Source organism: Oncorhynchus nerka, linkage group LG6 (assembly GCF_034236695.1).
Source record: "Oncorhynchus nerka isolate Pitt River linkage group LG6, Oner_Uvic_2.0, whole genome shotgun sequence".
NCBI lineage: Eukaryota > Metazoa > Chordata > Actinopteri > Salmoniformes > Salmonidae > Oncorhynchus > Oncorhynchus nerka.
The window spans coordinates 68204614-68229273 of NC_088401.1; the positions used below are offsets into that span (position 1 = coordinate 68204614).

Here is a 24660-nt window from a genome sequence, read left to right on the forward strand (position 1 = left end):
AGTTAGGGCTAAGGAAGGGTTTGGGGCTGGTTAGGGCTGAGGATGGGGTTGAGGCTGGTTAGGGCTGAAGATGGGGCTGGTTAGTTAGGGCTGAGGATGGGGTTGGGGCTGATTAGTTAGGGCTGAGGATGGGGTTGGTTAGTTAGGGCTGAGGATGGGGTTGGGTCTGGTTAGTTAGGGCTGAGGATGGGATTGGGGTTGGTTAGTTAGGGCTGAGGATGGGGTTGGGGTTGGTTAGTTAGGGCTGAGGATGGGGTTGGGGCTGGTTAGTTAGGGCTGAGGATGGGGTTGGGGCTGATTAGTTAGGGCTGAGGATGGGGTTGGGGTTGGTTCGTTAGGGCTGAGGATGGGGTTGGGGCTGGTTAGTTAGGGCTGAGGATAGGGTTGGGGTTGGTTAGTTAGGGCTGAGGATGGGGTTGGGGCTGATTAGTTAGGGCTGAGGATGGGGTTGGGGTTGTTTAGATTGGGCTGAGGATGGGGTTGGGGTTGGTTAGTTAGGACTGAGGATGAGGTTGGGGTTGGTTAGTTAGGGTTGAGGATGGGATTGGGGTTGGTTAGTTAGGGCTGTAGTATACATGCATTACACAATACCATCAGCCTGGCATCCTGTCATAAACTGTCAGAGGCACTTCTGAAAGCTCTGTGATCACCTCTCATCTCTCCTCCTTTACCCCTTCATCTCTCCTCCTTTACCCCTTCATCTCTCCTCCTTTACCCCTTCAGCTCTCCTCCTTTACCCCTTCATCTCTCCTCCTTTACCCCTTCAGCTCTCCTCCTTTACCCCTTCAGCTCTCCTCCTTTACCCCTTCATCTCTCCTCCTTCACCCCTTCAGCTCTCCTCCTTTACCCCTTCAGCTCTCCTCCTTTACCCCTTCATCTCTCCTCCTTTACCCCTTCATATCTCCTCCTTCACCCCTTCATATCTCCTCCTTCACCCCTTCATATCTCCTCCTTTACCCCTTCATCTCCCCTCCTTTACCCCTTCATCTCTCCTTCTTTACCCCTTCTCCTCTCCTCCTTTACCCCTTCATCTCTCCACCTTTACCCCTTCAGCTCTCCTCCTTTACCCCTTCATCTCCCTCCTTTACCCCTTCAGCTCTCCACCTTTTACCCCTTCAGCTCTCCTCCTTTACCCCTTCATCTCCCTCCTTTACCCCTTCAGCTCTCCACCTTTACCCCTTCAGCTCTCCTCCTTTACCCCTTCATCTCCCCTCCTTTACCCCTTCAGCTCTCCACCTTTACCCCTTCAGCTCTCCTCCTTCACCCCTTCATATCTCCTCCTTCACCCCTTCATCTCTCCTCCTTTACCCCTTCATCTCCCCTCCTTTACCCCTTCATCTCTCCTTCTTTACCCCTTCTCCTCTCCTCCTTTACCCCCCCTTCATCTCTCCACCTTTACCCCTTCAGCTCTCCTCATCTACCCCTTCATATCTCCTCCTTTACCCCTTCATCTCCCCTCCTTTACACCCCTTCATCTCTCCTCCTTTACCCCTTCAGCTCTCCACCTTTACCCCTTCAGCTCTCCTCCTTTACCCCTTCATCTCTCCTCCTTTACCCCTTCATATCTCCTCCTTTACCCCTTCATCTCTCCTCCTTTACCCCTTCATATCTCCTCCTTCTCCCCTTCATATCTCCTCCTTTACCCCTTCATCTCTCCTCCTTTACCCCTTCATCTCCCCTCCTTTACCCCTTCATCTCTCCTCCTTTACCCCTTCAGCTCTCCTCCTTTACCCCTTCAGCTCTCCTCCTTTACCCCTTCATCTCTCCTCCTTTACCCCTTCATCTCTCCTCCTTTACCCCTACATCTCTCCTCCTTTACCCCTTCATCTCCCTCCTTTACCCCTTCATGTCTCCTCATTTACCCCTTCATCTCCCCTCCTTTACCCCTTCATCTCTCCTCCTTTACGCCTTCAGCTCTCCACCTTTACCCCTTCAGCTCTCCTCATCTACCCCTTCATCTCTCCTCCTTTACCCCTTCATCTCACCTCCTTTACCACCTCATTATCTCCTCCTTTACCCCTTCAGCTCTCCTTCTTTACCCCTTCAGCTCTCCTCATCTACCCCTTCATCTCTCCTCCTTTACCCCTTCATCTCACCTCCTTTACCACCTCATTATCTCCTCCTTTACCCCTTCAGCTCTCCTTCTTTACCCCTTCATATCTCCTCCTTTACCCCTTCATATCACCTCCTTTACCACCTCATCTCTCCTCCTTTACCCCTTCATCTCTCCTCCGTTACCCCTTCATCTCTCCTTTCTCAGACTTGGGCCAGGTCATATCTTCTTCTGTTCTTATTCCCTCCACTGTGCTTTGAATGTATCCTTTCTTGACACCTCTACGTTCTCCTGCTCTGCTTCCTCTGTCTCCCATTCTTTTGTCTCTGCTCCAATAATCCTTCCTCTCTCTCTCATCTCCCAGTCCGCTCCCTATCTCTCTATTCATCTCTCGTTGTCACTTGGGTTTCTTATGAATGGCAGAGCGTTTTAAAGGAGAGGTGTCTTTATTATTAAACCCATATTTCAGAGAAATACTATTTATTAGGGCGGCAGGTAGCCTAGCGTATTTTCTTGATACCTACGGGGGTCCGAAAATTCCAAATCAAATAGCTAAATGATCCTTCGTATCTAAAACAATTCCATATGTTAGCTTAGTAGAAACCCAGCCTGGGTCCTTAGGGGTTTTAAAAATGCTTCAGATATTTGTAATTTCCACTTTGAAATTTCAAACTTAATTATAATCCACATAATAATTCACATTTCCTGTTGCTGCAAGATTATTTTCCTGCTGTAGCAAACTGGAGCAAAAAATATTGTGTGTGTGTGTGTGTGTGTGTGTGTGTGTGTGTGTGTGTGTGTGTGTGTGTGTGTGTGTGTGTGTGTGTGTGTGTGTGTGTTTGTGTGTTTGTGTGGGTTAAAGGAGCCTGGTGAGTCAGTGGCCCTGTCATCTCCAGGGCAGCAGGTCAACAGGCTGCATATGGTGGCCATCACAGGGAGCAGGACCTCCAGGCTACCCTGACACCATACTGCCCCTCACACTGACCTTGATCTGAATAACAACAGCCCTGCAGAACAGTATTTTCTCACACACAAGCCCGCAGTCTCACTCTCTTTCTTTCTCTATCTCTCTGGCTAGGAGCATGTCAATGTGCATCTCCATCCAGCCCCCTCTCTCTCTCTGTCTAGGAGCATGTCAATGTGCATCTCCATCCAGCCCCCCTCTCTCTCTCTTTGTCTAGGAGCATGTCAATGTGCATCTCCATCCAGCACCCCTCTCTCTCTCTGGCTAGGAGCGTGTCAATGTGCATCTCCATCCAGCCCCCCTCTATCTTCTCTTTTTTATCTCTATTTTTCATTCGTCCGATTCTCGCTCCGTTCTCTGTCTCCTTTTCTATCTCTCTCGCAGGTTGTTTTTTTTTGGGATGAATCTTGTCCTGAGGCAGAGCTGAACGATTTCCACTAGATGGGCCAGCTACAAAGTCAAAATTAGCTATATATATTTGCTTTTTGGTCGTAATTTAAAGTTAAGGTCAGGCATAAGGTTAGCAGTGTGGTTAAGGTTAGGTTTAAAATCGTTGTTTTTAAGACTTTGTGGCTGTGCCATCTTGTGGCTACCTGCAGAGCTGCCTGCAGTACATGAGTCATCTCAATAAATGCCAATCTGCGTCTCTCTCTGCCTCTGCTCTTTCACAAAGCACTCCTCACATCTCAGTCAGCAAAAGAGACTTCTAAAGGAAGTGGCGTGGCTGTATGAGAGTGTCTGTCCATAATTACATGGGACTGAAAAGAAAGAGGACAGATGCCCTTCAAATCCCCTACGAAGTGGAGAAGCTAGGCAGGTCGTGTGTGTGTGTGTGTGTGTGTGTGTGTGTGTGTGTGTGTGTGTGTGTGTGTGTGTGTGTGTGTGTGTGTGTGTGTGTGTGTGTGTGTGTGTGTGTGTGTGTGTGTGTGTGTGTGCGTGTGTGCGCGCGCGAGCGTATGTGCGCAAATAACAGGTGTACATTCACATTGAGCAACATTCGCACTGAGCAACATCTGCACTGAGCTAGAGCTGCTGCTTTCAAGGAGCGGGACACTAATCTGGACGCTTATAAGAAATCCCACTACACCCTAAGACAAACCATCAAACAGAAATACATGACCAAGATACAATCCTACTACACCAACTCTGACACTCGTCCGATGTGGCAGGGCTTGTAAACTATCATGGTTTACAAAGGGAAACCCAGCCACGAGCTGCCCACTGTCGCAAGCCTACCAGATGAGCTAAATGCCTTCTATGCTCGCTCCAAGACAAGCAACACTGAACTATGCATGAGTGCACCGGTTGATTCCAGACGACTGTGTGATCACGCTCTCTGTAGCCAATGTGAATAAAACCCTTCAACAGGTTAACATTTACAAGCCCGCAGGGCCAGACGGATTACCAGGACGCGAACTCAGAGCATGCGTTGACCAGCTGGCAAGTGTATTCACTGACATTTTCAACCTCTCCCTGACTCAGTCTGTAATACCTACATGTTTCAAGCAGTCCACCATAGTCCCTGTCCCCAAAAACACTAAGGTAACCTGTCTAAATGACTCTCGCCCTGTAGTAATCATATCTGTAGCCATGAAGTGCTTTGAAAGGCTGGTCATGGCTTACATCAACACCATAATCCCAGACACCCTGGATCTGTTATGCAGGTGAGTGAGGACCCAAAAGCGGTTTAACAGAAACAGAGTCTTTTAATGTCCAAACACAGGGAAGACATAGATCCTCTTCAGATGTATCGATATACAACATAGACAATCCGCAGAGAGGGCGACAAACAAATATAAAGTCCTCTGATCTTAACAGGAGAGTCCCCTTCTAGCAGCAGAGGAGAATAGCAGGGTTAGCGCCGACAGACTGCTGGTCTCTCCGGGTAGGCGCGTGTTGTAGAGGACAGAGGTACCTGATCACACGTAGCATCTGATGAAGAGGCAGATTACGACAGGACAGGACAAGGGTGAAGCAAACGAGAATCTGACAAAGACAGAAGCCGAAACAGAGAGAGAAATAGAGACCTAATCAGAGGGAAAAAAGGAAACAGGTGGGAGAGAGTAAACGAGGTAGTTAGAGGAGATGAGGAACAGCTGGGGGAAGGAAAGGGAGAGAAGGTAACCTAATACAACCAGCAGGGGGAAACGAAGAGAAGAGAAAGAACAGGAACAAGACATAACATGACAATACATGACAGGATCCACTCCAATTTGCAAAAAAAGTTAAGATAAGCGTAAAAAAAACTATTTTGACCCTGTATTGAGATTAACTTTGCTGCAGTGTTGCTGATGTCCTTTGGTCAGGTGTGAAGTGTGTGTGTGAGGGATCACAGCGTGCTGAAGTGTGTGTGAGGGATCATAGCGTGCTGAAGTGTGTGTGAAGGATCACAGCATGCTGAAGTGTGTGTGTGAGGGATCACAGCATGCTGAAGTGTGTGTGTGAGGGATCACAGCGTGCTGAAGTGTGTGTGTGAAGGATCACAGCATGCTGAAGTGTGTGTGTGAGGGATCACAGCATGCTGAAGTGTGTGTGTGAGGGATCACAGCATGCTGAAGTGTATGTGTGAGGGTTCACAGCATGCTGAAGTGTGTGTGAGGGATCACAGTTTGCTGAAGTGTGTGTGAGGGATCATAGCGTGCTGAAGTGTGTGTGAGGGATCACAGTTTGCTGAAGTGTGTGTGAGGGATCATAGCGTGCTGAAGTGTGTGTGAGGGATCACAGCGTGCTGAAGTGTGTGAGAAGGATCATAGCGTGCTGAAGTGTGTGTGAGGGATCACAGTTTGCTGAAGTGTGTGTGAGGGATCATAGCGTGCTGAAGTGTGTGTGAGGGATCACAGTTTGCTGAAGTGTGTGTGAGGGATCATAGCGTGCTGAAGTGTGTGTGAGGGATCACAGCGTGCTGAAGTGTGTGAGAAGGATCATAGCGTGCTGAAGTGTGTGTGAGAAGGATCACAGCGTGCTGAAGTGTGTGTGAAGGATCACAATTTGCTGAAGTGTTTGTGTGAGTGATCACATGCTGAAGTGTGTGTGAGGGATCACAGTTTGCTGAAGTGTTAGTGTGAGTGATCACAGTTTGCTGAAGTGTTAGTGTGAGTGATCACAGCATGCTGAAGTGTGTGTGAGGAATCACACCATGCTGAAGTGTGTGCTCCTCCCCCATCACTCCTTCCTGCTATGAACACTCAACACGGTAAGAGAGTTACCATTGCGTTGGTGTGCATTGGTGTTTATGCCTCACTACCTACCAGGAAATGTAGCAGGTTAGTGTTTTTCATCATGAATATTGTTCTGGAGGCAGCTTTGCAGAGTGGTCACTAGCTGGCACACCCACAAAGTCATAAAATCTGATTTTAAACCTAACCCTAACATTAACCACACTGCTAACCCTAATGCCTAACCTTAAGTTAAGACCAAAAAGCAAATTTTTGTTTTCATTATATTTTACATTATAGCCAGGTCTGCCTCCAGGACATGACAATAAATGTCAACTTGCAGAAATGTATGTATGTGGAAAGGAAACATGTTAGTCACTAACCATCAATGGACAGGAAACAGTCCCAGACACAACATACAGCTACCACACTGTTCAGTCTGTCAGGTAGAATCACTGAGACAGTGGCAGATAATGAAGATGTCTTTATCTATACCAATCACGACACATCACATCTCATGACTTCAGAAACAAGATAAATGATGTCCCTTCGAAGATGAGTCACTCCAGAGCTGCTGCAGTTTGTCTGGGGCTGCTGTGTGTTCTCTTACTTGCTCGGATCACAGGCCTGTGTCTCTATTATAATGGTGTTCTTGGCAGTTATGAGAAAAACTGTAAAACCAACTCCACAGCAGAGAGAGACCAGTTACAGAGCAGTAACAACGCCATGACTAAAGAGAGGGACCATCACCCAGACAAAACTCTCCATGCTAAAGCAACAGTCTCAACTGGGATAGAGGTATTTCAGCTGCAGTTTGTACCACATCTCTAAAGGGACTAAATTGTGGACGGAGAGTCGACAGGACTGTCTAAGAAGAGGAGCAGACCTGGTGATCATAAACAGCAGAGAGGAACAAGTATTTATCCATGAATTAATCGACAAGGGATTCTGGATTGGTCTGACTGACAGAGATGAAGAAGGGATCTGGAAATGTGTGAATGGCACTCCCCTGACCACAGTGTACTGGATGAGAGGGGAGCCTCATAGTTATCAGGGCAAGGACGAGGACTGTGTAGAGCAATGGACCTCTTTTTCTAACCCAGAGGATAAGTGGTGTGATACACAATGCAGCGAATTGTGCTTGGAGGTCTGTGAGAAAGTGGCCTATCCATAACTCATACTCCAAACCTACCCGAAGTTCAATGCAAGTCAACTTATATACCAGGACATCATAAACAAATACATCAATGCTAGAGTTTAATTATACAAATGAATGATAACCATTGATTGTGCTTAAAAATGCTTTGTCATGTCACATTCATTTACAGTATGTTTATGTTCTACTTCTCAATTTGTTTTGATTTCTTATGAATTACATTGAAAGTTTAATGTACAGTACTCACTTTTACATCTCCAAGAGGTAAAACACAGTATCTCAAAAATTAAATATTTCTTTCAAAAATAAAATGTGTGATCCAAGATGGCGTAGCAGTAAGACGTCTTGTCGTGTCGCGTCCCTTTGTATGTATCGTTTTTTTAGTTTCTTTTTGTTTTTCTTCGCATATCTTTTAAAACATTTTGCTAAACCTCAACTTCTAAATACTCTCCTGCAACCCGCCTCATCCAATGTAGCTATTTTTCCTAAAGTATTTATATTTACTTCGGATCCGGAACCCCTCGACTGAAGCTAGCCAGCTAACTACCAGCTATCAGTCAGCAAAACATTGCTAGCGGTCTTCAGCTAACCGGTCATCAGCTAACCTTTAGCTCGGAAAGCTCTCGCCAGTTCGAGCAATGGGACTCTAACCAGAGCATAACGGACCTATTTATTATTATTTATTTTTTTTATCCCCGGATTCCCACCGCAACCCCGGATGATTACTCCTGGCTAGCGTTTCCACCCACTTAGCTTGAAGCTAGCCCGGCCAGAGCCCTTGTGCTACCACCGTAGCATACTCCTGGGCTACAATATCCGGACCCACGACCGGTCTATCGATGTCACCGCATGAAGAGAAATAAACAGACTCACCCCATAGCGACGTCCCCCAAAGGCTAACTCTCTAGCCCTTGCTATCTCCTTGCTTGCTAATTCGGCCTGCTAACTGCTAGCTTGTTTAGCCCCGGTCCGCTAACTGCTACCTTGTTTAGCCCCGGCCTACTAACTGTTAGCTTGTTAGCACAGGCCTGCTAACCGTCTGAATCGCTTCCAGCGTCCCAAACACTCACTGGACCCATATTTACTTTCTATCTCTTTAGATCGCTGTTGGCTGGGCTCCCTGCCTGTGCCATTAAACCCCTACAACTCATCCAGAACGCCACAGCCCGTTTTAATTTGTTTATACCTTCCGGTAACCTGCCTCACCCAATGTGATACGGAATCGCTATTATTTTTAATTTTTAGAACACACTCAAGAACCTCCAGAAGCTAACCAGCTAACTAGCTACAAGCTATTTAGTCATTGTTAGTTTTTAAACCTGGATAACACTCGCCAGTCCAGCTTCCCTGCCCCATCCACCGCTGCCCCTGGACACTGATCACTTGGCTACATAGCTGATGCATGCTGGACTGTCCATTAATCACGGTACTCCATTCTGCTTGTTTATGTTTTATCTGTCGGCCCCAGCCGCACTCAGGCTCTGTGTGTAGTTAATCCGACCCTCCCTCTGCCTAGTTAACGCCATTTTACCTGCTGTTGTTGTGCTAGCTGATTAGCTGTTGTTGTCTCACCTACTGTTTTAGCTATCTCTCCCAATTCAACACCTGTGATTACTGTATGCCTCGCTGTATGTCTCTCTCAAATGTCAATATGCCTTGTATACTGTTGTTCAGGTTAGTTATCATTGTTTTAGTTCACAATGGAGCCCCTAGTTCCACTCTTCATACCCCTGATACCTCCTTTGTCCCACCTCCCACACATGCGGTGACCTCACCCATTACAACCAGCATGTCCAGAGATACAACCTCTCTCATCATCACCCAGTGCCTGGGCTTACCTCCGCTGTACCCGCACCCCACCATACCCCTGTCTGCGCATTATGCCCTGAATATATTCTACCATGCCCAGAAACCTGCTCCTCTTATTCTCTGTCCCCAACGCTCTAGGCGACCAGTTTTGATAGCCTTTAGCCGCACCCTCATACTAGTCCTTCTAGGGTTCCGCGGGTGATGTGGAGGTAAACCCAGGCCCTGCATGTCCCCAGGCACCCTCATTTGTTGACTTCTGTGATTGAAAAAGCCTTGGTTTCATGCATGTCAACATCAGAAGCCTCCTCCCTAAGTTTGTTTTACTCACTGCTTTAGCACACTCTGCTAACCCTGATGTCCTTGCCGTGTCTGAATCCTGGCTCAGGAAAGCCACCAAAAATTCTGAGATTTCCATACCCAACTATAACATCTTCCGTCAAGATAGAACTGCCAAAGGGGGAGGAGTTGCAGTCTACTGCAGAGATAGCCTGCAAAGTAATGTCATACTTTCCAGGTCCATACCCAAACAGTTCGAACTACTAATTTTGAAAATTACTCTCTCCAGAAATAAGTCTCTCACTGTTGCCGCCTGCTACCGACCCCCCTCAGCTCCTAGCTGTGCCCTGGACACCATTTGTGAATTGATCGCCCCCCATCTAGCTTCAGAGTTTGTTCTGTTAGGTGACCTAAACTGGGATATGCTTAACACCCCGGCAGTCCTACAATCTAAGCTAGATGCCCTCAATCTCACACAAATCATCAAGGAACCCACCAGGTACAACCCTAATTCTGTAAATAAGGGCACCCTCATAGACGTCATCCTGACCAACTGGCCCTCCAAATACACCTCCGCTGTCTTCAACCAGGATCTCAGCGATCACTGCCTCATTGCCTGTATCCGCTACGGAGCCGCAGTCAAACGACCACCCCTCATCACTGTCAAACGCTCCCTAAAACACTTCTGTGAGCAGGCCTTTCTAATCGACCTGGCCCGGGTATCCTGGAAGGACATTGACCTCATCCCGTCAGTTGAGGATGCCTGGTCATTCTTTAAAAGTAACTTCCTCACCATTTTAGATAAGCATGCTCCGTTCAAAAAATGCAGAACTAAGAACAGATACAGCTCTTGGTTCACTCCAGACCTGACTGCCCTCGACCAGCACAAAAACATCCTGTGGCGGATTGCAATAGCATCGAATAGTCCCCGCGATATGCAACTGTTCAGGGAAGTCAGGAACCAATACACGCAGTCAGTCAGGAAAGCTAAGGCCAGCTTCTTCAGGCAGAAGTTTGCATCCTGTAGCTCCAACTCCAAAAAGTTCTGGGACATAGTGAAGTCCATGGAGAACAAGAGCACCTCCTCCCAGCTGCCCACTGCACTGAGGCTAGGTAACACGGTCACCACCGATAAATCCATGATTATCGAAAACATCAACAAGCATTTCTCAACGGCTGGCCATGCCTTCCGCCTGGCTACTCCAACCTCGGCCAACAGCTCCCTCCCCCCCCCGCAGCTACTCGCCCAAGCCTCTCCAGGTTCTCCTTTACCCAAATACAGATAGCAGATGTTCTGAAAGAGCTGCAAAACCTGGACCCGTACAAATCAGCTGGGCTTGACAATCTGGACCCTCTATTTCTGAAACTATCCGCCGCCATTGTCGCAACCCCTATTACCAGCCTGTTCAACCTCTCTTTCATATCGTCTGAGATCCCCAAGGATTGGAAAGCTCTTCAAAGGGGGAGACACCCTGGACCCAAACTGTTACAGACCTATATCCATCCTGCCCTGCCTATCTAAGGTCTTCGAAAGCCAAGTCAACAAACAGGTCACTGACCACCTCGAATCCCACCGTACCTTCTCCGCTGTGCAATCTGGTTTCCGAGCCGGTCACGGGTGCACCTCAGCCACGCTCAAGGTACTAAACGGTATCATAACCGCCATCGATAAAAGACAGTACTGTGCAGCCGTCTTCATTGACCTTGCCAAGGCTTTCGACTCTGTCAATCACCATATTCTTATCGGCAGACTCAGTAGCCTCGGTTTTTCGGATGACTGCCTTGCCTGGTTCACCAATTACTTTGCAGACAGAGTTCAGTGTGTCAAATCGGAGGGCATGCTGTCCGGTCCTCTGGCAGTCTCTATGGGGGTGCCACAGGGTTCAATTCTCGGGCCGACTCTTTTCTCTGTATACATCAATGATGTTGCTCTTGCTGTGGGCGATTCCCTGATCCACCTCTACACAGACGACACCATTCTATATACTTCCGGCCCGTCCTTGGACACTGTGCTATCTAACCTCCAAACGAGCTTCAATGCCATACAACACTCCTTCCATGGCCTCCAACTGCTCTTAAACGCTAGTAAAACCAAATGCATGCTTTTCAAACGTTTGCTGCCTGCACCCGCACGCCTGACCAGCATCACCACCCTGGATGGTTCCGACCTTGAATATGTGGACATCTACACTGATTAGTGTAGTGTCAACAACGCAGCCAATGCCAACTAGCCTACTTAGTTAACAACGCAGCCTCTGCCAGCTAGCCTACTTCAGCAGTACTGTATCTTTTTAATCATTTTAGTCAATAAGATTCTTGCTACGTAAGCTTAACTCTCTGAACACTCGTGACGTGTAGTCCACTTGTCATTCCAATCTCCTTTGCATTAGCGTAGCCTCTTGTGTAGCCTGTCAACTATGTGTCTGTCTATCCCTGTTCTCTCCTCTCTGCACAGACCATACAAACGCTCCACACCGCGTGGCCGCGGCCACCCTAATCTGGTGGTCCCAGCGCACGACCCACGTGGAGTTCCAGGTCTCCGGTAGCCTCTGGAACTGCCGATCTGCGGCCAACAAGGCAGAGTTCATCTCCGCCTATGTCTCCCTCCAGTCCCTCGACTTCTTGGCACTGACGGAAACATGGATCACCACAGACAACACTGCTACTCCTACTGCTCTCTTCATCTGCCCACGTGTTCTCGCACACCCCGAGAGCTTCTGGTCAGCGGGGTGGTGGCACCGGGATCCTCATCTCTCCCAAGTGGTCATTCTTCTTTCTCCCCACCCATCTGTCTATCGCCTCCTTTGAATTCCATGCTGTCACAGTTACCAGCCCTTTCAAGCTTAACATCCTTATCATTTATCGCCCTCCAGGTTCCCTCGGAGAGTTCATCAATGAGCTTGATGCCTTGATAAGCTCCTTTCCTGAGGACGGCTCACCTCTCACAGTTCTGGGCATTTAACCTCCCCACGCCTACCTTTGACTCATTCCTCTCTGCCTCCTTCTTTCCACTCCTCTCCTCTTTTGACCTCACCCTCTCACCTTCCCCCTACTCACAAGGCAGGAAATACGCTCACACCTCTCATCTTTACTAGATGCTGTTCTTCCACTAACCTCGTTGCAACTCCCCTCCAAGTCTCCGACCACTACCTTGTATCCTTTTCCCTCTCGCTCTCATCCAACACTTCCCACACTGCCCCTACTGGATGGTATCGCGCCGTCCCAACCTTCGCTCTCTCTCCCCCCGCTACTCTCTCCTCTTCCATCCTATCATCTCTTCCCTCTGCTCAAACCTTCTCCAACCTATCTCCTGATTCTGCCTCCTCAACCCTCCTCTCCTCCCTTTCTGCATCCTTTGACTCTCTATGTCCCCTATCCTCCAGGCCGGCTCGGTCCTCCCCTCCCGCTCCGTGGCTCGACGACTCATTGCGAGCTCACAGAACAGGGGCTCCGGGCAGCCGAGCGGAAATGGAGGAAAACTCGCCTCCCTGCGGACCTGACATCCTTTCACTCCCTCCTCTCTACATTTTCCTCTTCTCTCTGCTGCTAAAGCCACTTTCTACCACTCTAAATTCCAAGCATCTGCCTCTAACCCTAGGAAGCTCTTTGCAACCTTCTCCTCCCTCCTGAATCCTCCTCCCCTCCCCCTCCTCCCTCTCTGCAGATGACTTCTGTCAACCATTTTGAAAAGAAGGTCGACGACATCCGATCCTCGTTTGCTAAGTCAAACGACACCGCTGGTTCTGCTCACACTGCCCTACCCTGTGCTCTGACCTCTTTCTCCCCTCTCTCTCCAGATGAAATCTCGGGTCTTGTGACGGCCGGGAGCCCAACCTGCCCGCTTGACCCTATCCCCTCCTCTCTTCTCCAGACCATTTCCGGAGACCTCCTCCCTTACCTCACCTCGCTCATCAACTCATCCCTGACCGCTGGCTACGTCCCCTTCCGTCTTCAAGAGAGCGAGAGTTGCACCCTTCTGAAAAAACCTACACTCGATCCCTCCGATGTCAACAACTACAGACCAGTATCCCTTCTTTCTTTTCTCTCCAAAACTCTTGAACGTGTGGCCAGCTCCTTGGCCAGCTCTCCCGCTATCTCTCTCAGAATGACCTTCTTGATCCAAATCAGTCAGGTTTCAAGACTAGTCATTCAACTGAGACTGCTCTTCTCTGTATCACGGAGGCGCTCCGCACTGCTAAAGCTAACTCTTCTCCTCTGCTCTCATCCTTCTAGACCTATCGGCTGCCTTGATACTGTGAACCATCAGATCCTCCTCTCCACCCTCTCCGAGTTGGGCATCTCCGGCGCGAGCCCACGCTGGGGTCCTACCTGACAGGTCGCTCCTACCAGGTGGCGTGGCGAGAATCCGTCTCCACACCACGTTCTCTCACCACTGGTGTCCCCCAGGGCTCTGTTCTAGGCCCTCTCCTATTCTCGCTATACACCAAGTCACTTGGCTCTGTCATAACCTCACATGGTCTCTCCTATCATTGCTATGCAGACGACACACAATTAATCTTCTCCTTTCCCCCTTCTGATGACCAGGTGGCGAATCGCATCTCTGCATGTCTGGCAGACATATCCGTGTGGATGACGGATCACCACCTCAAGCTGAACCTCGGCAAGACGGAGCTGCTCTTCCTCCCGGGAAGGACTGCCCGTTCCATGATCTCGCCATCACGGTTGACAACTCCATTGTGTCCTCCTCCCAGAGCGCTAAGAACCTTGGCGTGATCCTGGACAACACCCTGTCGTTCTCAACTAACATCAAGGCGGTGGCCCGTTCCTGTAGGTTCATGCTCTACAACATCCGCAGAGTACGACCCTGCCTCACACAGGAAGCGGCGCAGGTCCTAATCCAGGCACTTGTCATCTCCCGTCTGGATTACTGCAACTCGCTGTTGGCTGGGCTCCCTGCCTGTGCCATTAAACCCCTACAACTCATCCAGAACGCCGCAGCCCGTCTGGTGTTCAACCTTCCCAAGTTCTCTCACCGCACCCCGCTCCTCCGCTCCCTCCACTGGCTTCCAGTTGAAGCTCGCATCCGCTTTTCAAGACCATGGTGCTTGCCTACGGAGCTGTGAGGGGAACGGCACCTCAGTACCTCCAGGCTCTGATCAGGCCCTACACCCAAACAAGGGCACTGCGTTCATCCACCTCTGGCCTGCTCGCCTCCCTACCACTGAGGAAGTACAGTTCCCGCTCAGCCCAGTCAAAACTGTTCGCTGCTCTGGCCCCCCAATGGTGGAACAAACTCCCTCACGACGCCAGGACAGCGGAGTCAATCACCACCTTCCGGAGACACCTGAAACCCCACCTCTTTAAGGAATACCTAGGATAGGATAAAGTAATCCCTCTCACCCCCCCCTCCCCCTGAAAAGATTTAGATGCACTACTGTTCCACTGGAGGTCATAAGGTGAATGCACCAATTTGTAAGTCGCTCTGGATAAGAGCGTCTGCTAAATGACTTAAATGTAAATGTAAATGTATCTAGGTGTCTGGCTAGACTGTAAACTCTCCTTCCAGACTCATATCAAACACCTCCAATCGAAAATCAAATCAAGAGTCGGCTTTCTATTCCGCAACAAAGCCTCCTTCACTCACGCCGCCATACTTACCCTAGTAAAACTGACTATCCTACCGATCCTCAACTTTGGCGATGTCATCTACAAAATTGCTTCCAACACTCTACTCAGCAAACTGGATGCAGTTTATCACAGTGCCATCCGTTTTGTCACTAAAGCACCTTATACCACCCACCACTGCGACTTGTATGCTCTAGTCGGCTGGCCCTCGCTACATATTCGTCGCCAGACCCACTGGTTCCAGGTCATCTACAAGTCCATGCTAGGTAAAGCTCCGCCTTATCTCAGTTCACTGGTCACGATGGCAACACCCATCCGTAGCACGCGCTCCAGCAGGTGTATCTCACTGATCATCCCTAAAGCCAACACCTCATTTGGCCGCCTTTCGTTCCAGTACTCTGCTGCCTGTGACTGGAACGATTGACAGAAAATCGCTGAAGTTGGAGACTTTTATCTCCCTCACCAACTTCAAACATCTGCTATCTGAGCAGCTAACCGATCGCTGCAGCTGTACATAGTCTATTGGTAAATAGCCCACCCATTTTCACCTACCTCATCCCCATACTGTTTTTATTTATTTACTTTTCTGCTCTTTTGCACACCAATATCTCTACCTGTACATGTCCATCTGATCATTTATCACTCCAGTGTTAATCTGCAAAATTGTAATTATTCGCCTACCTCCTCATGCCTTTTGCACACAATGTATATAGACTCCCCTTTTTTTCTACTGTGTTATTGACTTGTTAATTGTTTACTCCATGTGTAACTCTGTGTTGTCTGTTCACACTGCTATGCTTTATCTTGGCCAGGTCGCAGTTGCAAATGAGAACTTGTTCTCAACTAGCCTACCTGGTTAAATAAAGGTGAAATAAAAAAATAAAAATAAAAATTACCCTGAAGGGACAGATGCCCTTCAGAGTGTGTGTGTGTGTGTGTGTGTGTGTACTCTGTAGTGTAGTGCCCTCATAATCTGTAGGGTCAGGAGGAAATGATTGGTGGGCCGAGTTCCAGAGAGAAGGGCTTTATCTGAACAACAGTGGCACAGTCTCGTCCTCTGGGAGGGCTAAGCTTTACAATCAAAATAAATATTCTGGAACTGGAACGCTTCAGCATAAGGGTCTCTGTTCTGCTACCACAATACTTTAGAATAAGCTTTTTATTACTACAAGACATAGCAATGTGAGCCCATGCTCTGTGACATAGATAAAGGGCCTATGTTCTGCTACCACAAGGCTTTGGAATAATCTTAAAGAACCCTGGTCTGTAACTACAGATGGTCATCCAGACATGTATTGAGTTAGACCATATAGACTCCGCTGATCACATTTCTTAGGGATGAAATGTCTGATCTATTGGGGATTCATTCCATCCAACCCTGTTACATTCTACAGGGTTGTCAAGCAATGAATGAATCATTCACATGAGAGAATCATCCAGCTCTCTGATTAAAGACGATGGATTCTGATTTATCCCACTATAGTTTCACATTAACATTAGATATCAATAAAAAGTTATCCAATGTTTTTATCACTCTTGCAGAAAGTTAGCTCATGGTTTAGATTTCCAAATATATATATTTTTTATACTTTAATAGATTTTACCAGCTTGAAGCCTCTGAATATATTATTTAATCAGATGAATTATGTATCACATCAAATAGGCCTGTTTATTACGCTAATAATACTTCTAAATGTAAAAATGTAATTTCACAATATAGATCAAGTAGATTTTCCTTTTATTTGAACCCCGGCCTAGAGTATAAAACAGCACTGTTAGCTGAATTAGGTATACATGCATTTAAAATACCCATTGTAAAGTAGGCTATGGTGTGTGGACTACATGCATAAGCTAGTCCAAAGAGCTTCCAAATTCTGGTGCGTTGGCACACATGCATACCCAGGGAGGAGACGTTGCTATAATTTTTATCAAATTTGTCAAAACTAGTAAATATCGTGCACTGAGTTTGAAAGCTACGCAAAGCTCTGATGAGAACCGATTAATTCATGGATAAAAACCTGTTCCTTCTTGAAAACACTTTAAAAATTAAAAATACAAAAAGAAATACAAAAACTATATATATACAGTTGAAGTCAGAAGTTTACATACACTTAGGTTGGAGTCATTAAAACTTGTTTATCAACCACTCCACAAATTTCTTGTTAACAAACTATAGTTTTGGCAAGTCGGATAGGACATCTACTTTGTGCATGACACAAGTCATTTTTCCAACATTTGTTTACAGGCAGATTATTTCACTTATAATTCACTGTATCACAATTCCAGTGGATCAGAAGTTTACATACACTAAGTTTACTGTGTCTTTAAACAGCTTGGAAAATTCCAGAAAATTATGTCATGGCTTTAGAAGCTTCTGATAGGGTATTTGACATCATTTGAGTCAATTGGAGGTGTACCTGTGGATATATTTCAAGGCCTACCTTCAAACTCAGTGCCTCTTTGCTTGATTATTATGGGAAAATCTAAAGAAATCAGCCAAGACCTCAGAAAAAAATGTGTAGACCTCCACAAGTCTGGTTCATCCTTGGGAGCAATTTTCAAACACCTGAACGTACTACGTTCATCTGTACAAACAAGTAGTAGTACGCAAGTATAAACACCATGGGACCACACAGCCGTCATACCGCTCAGGAAGGAGACGCGTTCTGTCTCCTAGAGATGAACGTACCTTGGCGTGAAAAGTGCAAATCAATCCCAGATCAACATCAAAGGACCTTATGAAGACGCTGGAGGAAATGGGTACAAAAGTATCTATATTCACAGTAAAACTAGTCCTATATCGACATAACCTGAAAGGCCGCTCAGCAAGGAAGAAGCCACTGCTCAAAAACCGTAATAAAAAATACAGACTACGGTTTGCACATGCACATGGGGACAAAGATCATACTTTTTGGAGAAATATCCTCTGGTCTGATGAAACAAAAATAGAACTGTTTGGCCATAATGACCATCGTTATGTTTAGAAGAAAAAGGGGGAGGCTTGCATGCTGAAGACACCACCCCAACCGTGAAGCACGGGTGCGGCAGCATCATGTTGTGGGGGTGCTGTGCTGCAGGAGGGACTGGTGCACTTCACAAAATAGATGGCATCATGAGGTAGGACAATTATGTGGATATATTGAAGCAACATCTCAAGACATCAGTCAGGAAGTTAAAGCGCAGTCGTAAATGGGTCTTCAAAACTGACAATGACCCCAAGCATACTTCCAAAGTTGTGGAAAAATGGCTTAAGGACAACCAAGTCAAGGTATTGTAGTGGCCATGACAAATCCCTGGCCTCAATCCCATAGAAAATTTGTGGGCCGAACTGAAAAAACATGTGCAAGCAAGGAGGCCAACAACCTTTTTTTATTTTTTATTTCACCTTTATTTAACCAGGTAGGCTAGTTGAGAGCAAGTTCTCATTTGCAACTGCGACCTGACCAAGATAAAGCAAAGCAGTGTGACACAGACAACAACACAGAGTTACACATGGAGTAAACAATAAACAAGCCAATAACACAATAAACAAGTCAATGACACAGTAGAAAAAAGAAAGTCTATATACAGTGTGTGCAAAAGGCATGAGGAGGTAGGCAATAAATAGGCCATAGGAGCGAATAATTACATTTTAGCAGTTTAACACTGGAGTGATAAATGAGCAGACAATGATGTGCAAGTAGAGATACTGGTGTGCAAAAGAGCAGAAAAGTAAATCAAATAAATACAGTACGGGGATAAGGTAGGTAGATTGAGTGGGCTATTTACAGACGGACTATGTATTGCTGCAGTGATCAGTTAGCTGCTCAGATAGTTGATGTTTAAAGTTGGTGAGGGAAATAAAAGTCTCGAACGTCAGCGATTTTTGCAATTCATTCCAGTCACTGGCAGCAGAGAACTGGAATGAAAGGCGGCCAAATGAGGTGTTGGCTTTGAGTCCTGGTCTGACTCAGTTACACCAGCTCTGTCAGGAGGAATGGGCCAAAATTCACCCAATTTAACGTGGGAAGCTTGTGGAAGGCTACCCGACAAGTTTGACCCAAGTTAAACCATTTAAAGGCAATGCTACCAAATACTAATTGAGTGTATGTAATCTTCTGACCCACTGGGAATGTGACGAAAGAAATAAAAGCTAAAATAAATAATTATCTTGTCACGATCATCGTAAGGAGCGGACCAAAATGCAGCGTGGTATGTGTTCATATGATGATTTTTTAATTAAAGAAAGCACTGAACACTAAATACAAACTATACAAAACGAATAACGACCGTGAAGCTATAATGAGAACTGTGCTGACACAAGCAACTAGACATAGACAATCACCCACAAACAAACAGTGAAACCCAGGCTACCTAAGTATGATTCTCAATCAGAGACAACTAATGACACCTGCCTCTGATTGAGAACCATACTAGGCCGAAACATAGAAATCCCAAAATCATAGAAAAACAGACATAGACTGCCCACCCCAACTCACGCCCTGACCATACTAAATAACGACAAAACAAAGGAAATAAGAACGTGACATCTCTCTAATATTATTCTGACATTTCACATTCTTAAAAGAAAGTGGTGATCCTAACTGAACTAAGACAGGGAATTTTTACTTGGATTAAATGTCAAGAATTGTGAAAAACTGAGTTTAAATGTATTTGGCTAAGGAGTATGTAAACTTCCGACTTCAACTGTATACACTACCATTTAAAAGTTTGGGGTCACTTGGAAATGTCCTTGTTTTTGAAAGAAAAGCAAATTTTTTTGTCCATTAAATTAGCAAATTGATCAGAAATACATTGTAGACATTGTTAATGTTGTAAATTTAATTTGTAGCTGGAAACGGCCAATTTTTAAAAATGGAATATCTAGTATATTGGTGTACAGAGGCCCATTATCAGCAAACATCACTCCTGTGTTCTAATGGCACGTAGTGTTAGCTAATCCAGGTTTATCATTTTAAAAGGCTAATTCATCATTAAAAAACATTAACAATGTCTACACTGTATTTCTGATGAATTTGATGTTATTTTAATGGACAAATAAATTGCTTTTCTTTCAGAAACAAGGACATTTATAAGTGACCCCAAACTTTTGAACGGTAGTGTGTGTATATGTATATATATATTTTTTTTTTGTGTGTGTGTTTTCAAGAAGGGAAGAGTGTGGTAACTCCTGACTCCACACAGACATGGCGTGTATACGTGCTGCTCCATAGCCAGGACTGTTATTCATTCAGACAAGCATGCGTCCAAACTTTGTTCATTTGCACAATGTCTCTCCTTCACATTCACTTGTAAATGTCCAAACTCACCAAAATGTACAGAATGAAAATGCAAAATTATCATCAAGGCAAAGAATCTCAAAATATATTTAGATTTGTGTAACACTTTTTTGGATCCTACATGATCCTACATGATTCCATGTGTGTTATTTCATAGTTTTGATGTCTTCTCTGTTATTCTATAATGTAGAAAATAGTAAAAATAAATAACCCTTGAATGAGTAGGTGTGCCAACACTTTTGACTGGTTCTGTATGTAGATATGTTAGAAATAATACTATATTTCTCTTGACAGAGTGATGCTGAATTTTAAAAGTGGCTCAACTTACAATAACATTTATGAAGCTGACCTTAGCTAGCAAGCCTCTTCCATTGTTTAACATGGCTGGTTTGCTTCCCAGCTAGCACCTAATGTTCTGAGAACCATATGTTTCTTAGACCTTGGTGAGAGCATGGTTGTCCTGTAGTTATTTTGCATACAACGTTCCCACAACGTTCTGGGAATGGTGCAGGATAGTTGGTTGGCTTTGGAACATTCTCAGCACATTGAAGATGACAAAATAATAACAATAATTTTATTGTTATTTCATTACTTTAAAATAAAATTTCATAAAAGTTCAAACATGGTTACATTTAATTACAATTTTTGGTTATGTTCTAGGAATGTTCTCCAACTGGTTTGACATTAGGAATGTTCTCAAATAGTTCAAAGAACACTAAGAAAAAACATTCTTCTGTGGGAATTTAAGTACTTCAGTATAACGTTTTCTGCAGGTTTCCTCATTTAATTTTTCAGAATATTAAGAAAACTCGCCATAAAAAAACAAGAAAACATTAATAACGTTCATATACATATATACATTCCGTTCTCAGTGTCAACAAAACTCTCTCTATCCTCTATCTTGTTAAGTGTGTTCAGGTGTGTTGGTCGCACCCACTAATTGATCTTATTGAGTGCTTGTTTCCTTTGAAATGGAGTCTTTTTGAATTATTTTTTAGTTATAAAATACTTGACATACCAACTCCATCCGGGTGGTGCAGTGGACTAATTCCATGGATAGAGAGAAGAATATCATACTGTAGGTTTGAATCTCACTCACGCTGTGCCACAATAAAAAAAGAAATGCGTTTGCATTATTAATGCCTCAGCAAATTCATTTCCATGTGTCCTATCTGTGCTTTGACTTCAAAAGCGTTAACCCAAACTAGGAGTGTTATTGAAACATTTAGTGAAAGTTTTCAGGAAGTTATTAAAAAACCTCCAAATAACCATTATATTTCGTTCAAAACATTCACAACATTTAGAGAATGTTCTCAAAACGTTTTTTAATTACATTCAAATAACATATATTTTCTGTTCTCAGAACATTTAAAAAACACTTTCCGTTTTACCAGTCACTGAACTTATGGCTTTGTTACCAGATACAATGGGATACCAAAAACGTACATTCCCACAACTTGCAAGGAATTAAATGTGCTAGCTGAGTAGGTATCTAAATATAACTGTGTTTAACAACTTGGCCCTTTCAAGCATTGTTTTTGATTGAAAGGGGAAACAGCGTGTGTAGATATCATCAGTTAGATACAGTCTATTAGGCTAGCTAGCTAACCGGCCATAGACTAATTAGCTAATGAGACAGCAATAAGCTGTTTGAGCTAGCTAGAGCAGAGTATTAATAGTGTATTGCGGGTTCTATGTATTTACCTCTCTCCTTTCCTTGTACAGACCTGAATGTGTTCATACATCCAATTAAATAAATCTCCTTCTTTTCTCTCTTCATGTTGCTTAGACCTTCCCTTTCCGGCCATGAGGGAGCGCCCTCCCGGCTGTAAGACTGTGTTTGTGGGTGGTCTGCCAGAGAACTCCACTGAGGCGCTCATTGTGGAGGTGTTCGGCCAGTTGGGGGAGATCATTGCAATCCGAAAGAGCAAGAAGAACTTCTGCCATATCCGATTTGTCGAAGAGTTCACTGTGGACAGAGCCCTCTTCCTGTCTGGTACATTTCCTACGTTTTCTATTAAACTTCAAGCTGTACTGTGGAATAAATGTCTTCCCTCTTCAGTCAGAGACCTTAACTATGTTGATCAATGATGAGACCACTAGAGGTGTTGTGGAATAAATGTCCTCTCTCTTCATTCAGAGACCTTAACTATGTTGGTCAATGAGGAGACCACTAGAGGTGTTGTGGAATAAATGTCCTCCCTCTTCAGTCAGAGACCTTAACTATGTTTATCAACTAGGAGTCAACAAGAGCTGTTGTGAAATAAAAATCCTCCCTCTTCAGTCAGAGACCATAACTATGTTGGTCAATGAGAAGACAACTATGAGTGTTGGAATAAATGTCCCAGATCCCCTTACTAGTATGTAATTCCATCTATTAGACTCCATCTATTCGACTCCAGTTATTAGACTCCCTCTTTTAGACTCCATCTATCAAACTCAATCTAATAGACTCCAGCTATTAGACTCCAGCTGTTACACTCCCTCTATTAGACTCCCTCTATTAGACTTCCTCTTTTAGACTCCATCTATCAAACTCGATCTATTAGACTCCAGCTATTAGACTCCAGTTGTTACACTCCATCTATTACACTCCCTCTATTAGACTCCCTCTATTAGACTCCATCTATTACACTCCCTCTATTAGACTCCATCTATTAGACTTCAGGTATTAGACTCCATCTATTAGACTTCAGGTATTAGACCCCATCTATTAGACTCCATTTATTAGACTTCAGCTGTTACACTCCATCTATTAGACTCCCTCTATTAGACTCCCTCTATTAGACTCCCTCTATTAGACTCCAGCTATTAGATTCCATCTATTAGACTCCATCTATTAGACTCCATGTATTAGACTCCAGCTATTAGACTCCCTCTATTAGACTCAATCTATTAGACTTCAGCTATTGGACTCCATCTATTAGACTCCATTTATTAGACTCCATTTATTAGACTCCAGCTGTTACACTCCATCTATTAGACTCCCTCTATTAGACTCCCTCTATTAGACTCCATCTATTAGACTTCAGCTATTAGACTCCATCTATTAGACTCCATTTATTAGACTTCAGCTGGTACACTCCATCTATTAGACTCCCTCTATTAGACTCCCTGTATTAGACTCCCTCTATTAGACTCCATCTATTAGACTCCATCTATTAGACTCCAGCTATTAGACTCCATCTATTAGACTCCCTCTATTAGACTCCATCTACTAGACTCCAGCTATTAGACTCCAGCTGTTATACTCCAGCTGTTAGACTCCAGCTGTTAGACTCCAGCTGTTACACTCCATCTATTAGACTCCCTCTATTAGACTCCCTCTATTAGACTCCCTCTATTAGACTCCATCTACTAGACTCCGTCTATTAGACTCCCTCTAATAGACTCCCTCTATTAGACTCCCTCTATTAGACTCCAGCTGTTATACTCCAGCTGTTAGACTCCATCTATTAGACTCCCTCTATTAGACTCCATTTACTAGATTCCATCTATTATACTCCAGCTATTAAACTCCCTCTATTAGACTCCATATATTAGACTCCAGCTATTAAACTCCCTCTATTAGACTCCCTCTATTAGTCTCCAGTTATTAGACTCACTCTAGTAGACTCCAGTTATTAGATTCCATCTATTAGACTCCAGCTATTAGACTCCATCTATTAGACTCCATCTATTAGACTCCCTCTATTAGACTCCCTCTATTAGACTCCCTCTATTAGACTACATCTATTAGACTCCAGTTATTAAACTCCCTCTATTAGACTCCCTCTATTAGACTCCATCTATTAGACTCCAGCTATTAAACTCCCTCTATTAGACTCCCTCTATTAGACTCCCTCTATTAGACTCCAGTTATTAGACTCACTCTATTAGACTCCAGTTATTAGATTCCATCTATTAGACTCCTGCTATTAGACTCCAGCTATTAGACTCCATCTATTAGTCTCCATTTATTAGACTCCCTCTATTAGAGTCCCTCTATTAGATTCCATCTATTAGACTCCAGTTATTAGACTCCCTCTATTCAACTCCAGCTATTAGACTCCAGCTATTAGACTCCAGCTATTAGACTCCATCTATTAGACTCCATCTATTAGACTCCATTTATTAGACTCCCTCTATTAGTCTCCCTCTATTAGACTCCATCTATTAGACTCCTGCTATTCGCCTCCAGCTATTAGACTCCATCTACTAGACTCCCTCTATTAGACTACCTCTACTAGACTCCCTCTATTAGACTCCATCTATTAGACTCCCTCTATTAGACTCCATCTATTATACTCCAGCTATTAGACTCCCTCTATTAGACTCCATCTATTATACTCCAGCTATTAGACTCCCTCTATTAGACTCACTCTATTAGACTCCAGTTATTA

At 44.9% G+C, this 24660-nt stretch overlaps 1 protein-coding gene across 1 annotated transcript in view; it reads left to right on the forward strand.

The window, feature by feature from the left end:
- The window catches only part of LOC115130060 (ecto-NOX disulfide-thiol exchanger 2-like), a 203399-nt gene that overhangs the window by 39422 nt on the left and 139317 nt on the right, over nt 1-24660 (forward strand). The window contains exon 3 of the mRNA XM_029660835.2: nt 22068-22274. Within this exon, the coding sequence (XP_029516695.2) occupies nt 22068-22274 (207 nt within the window). The remainder of the gene's footprint in view (nt 1-22067; nt 22275-24660) is intronic.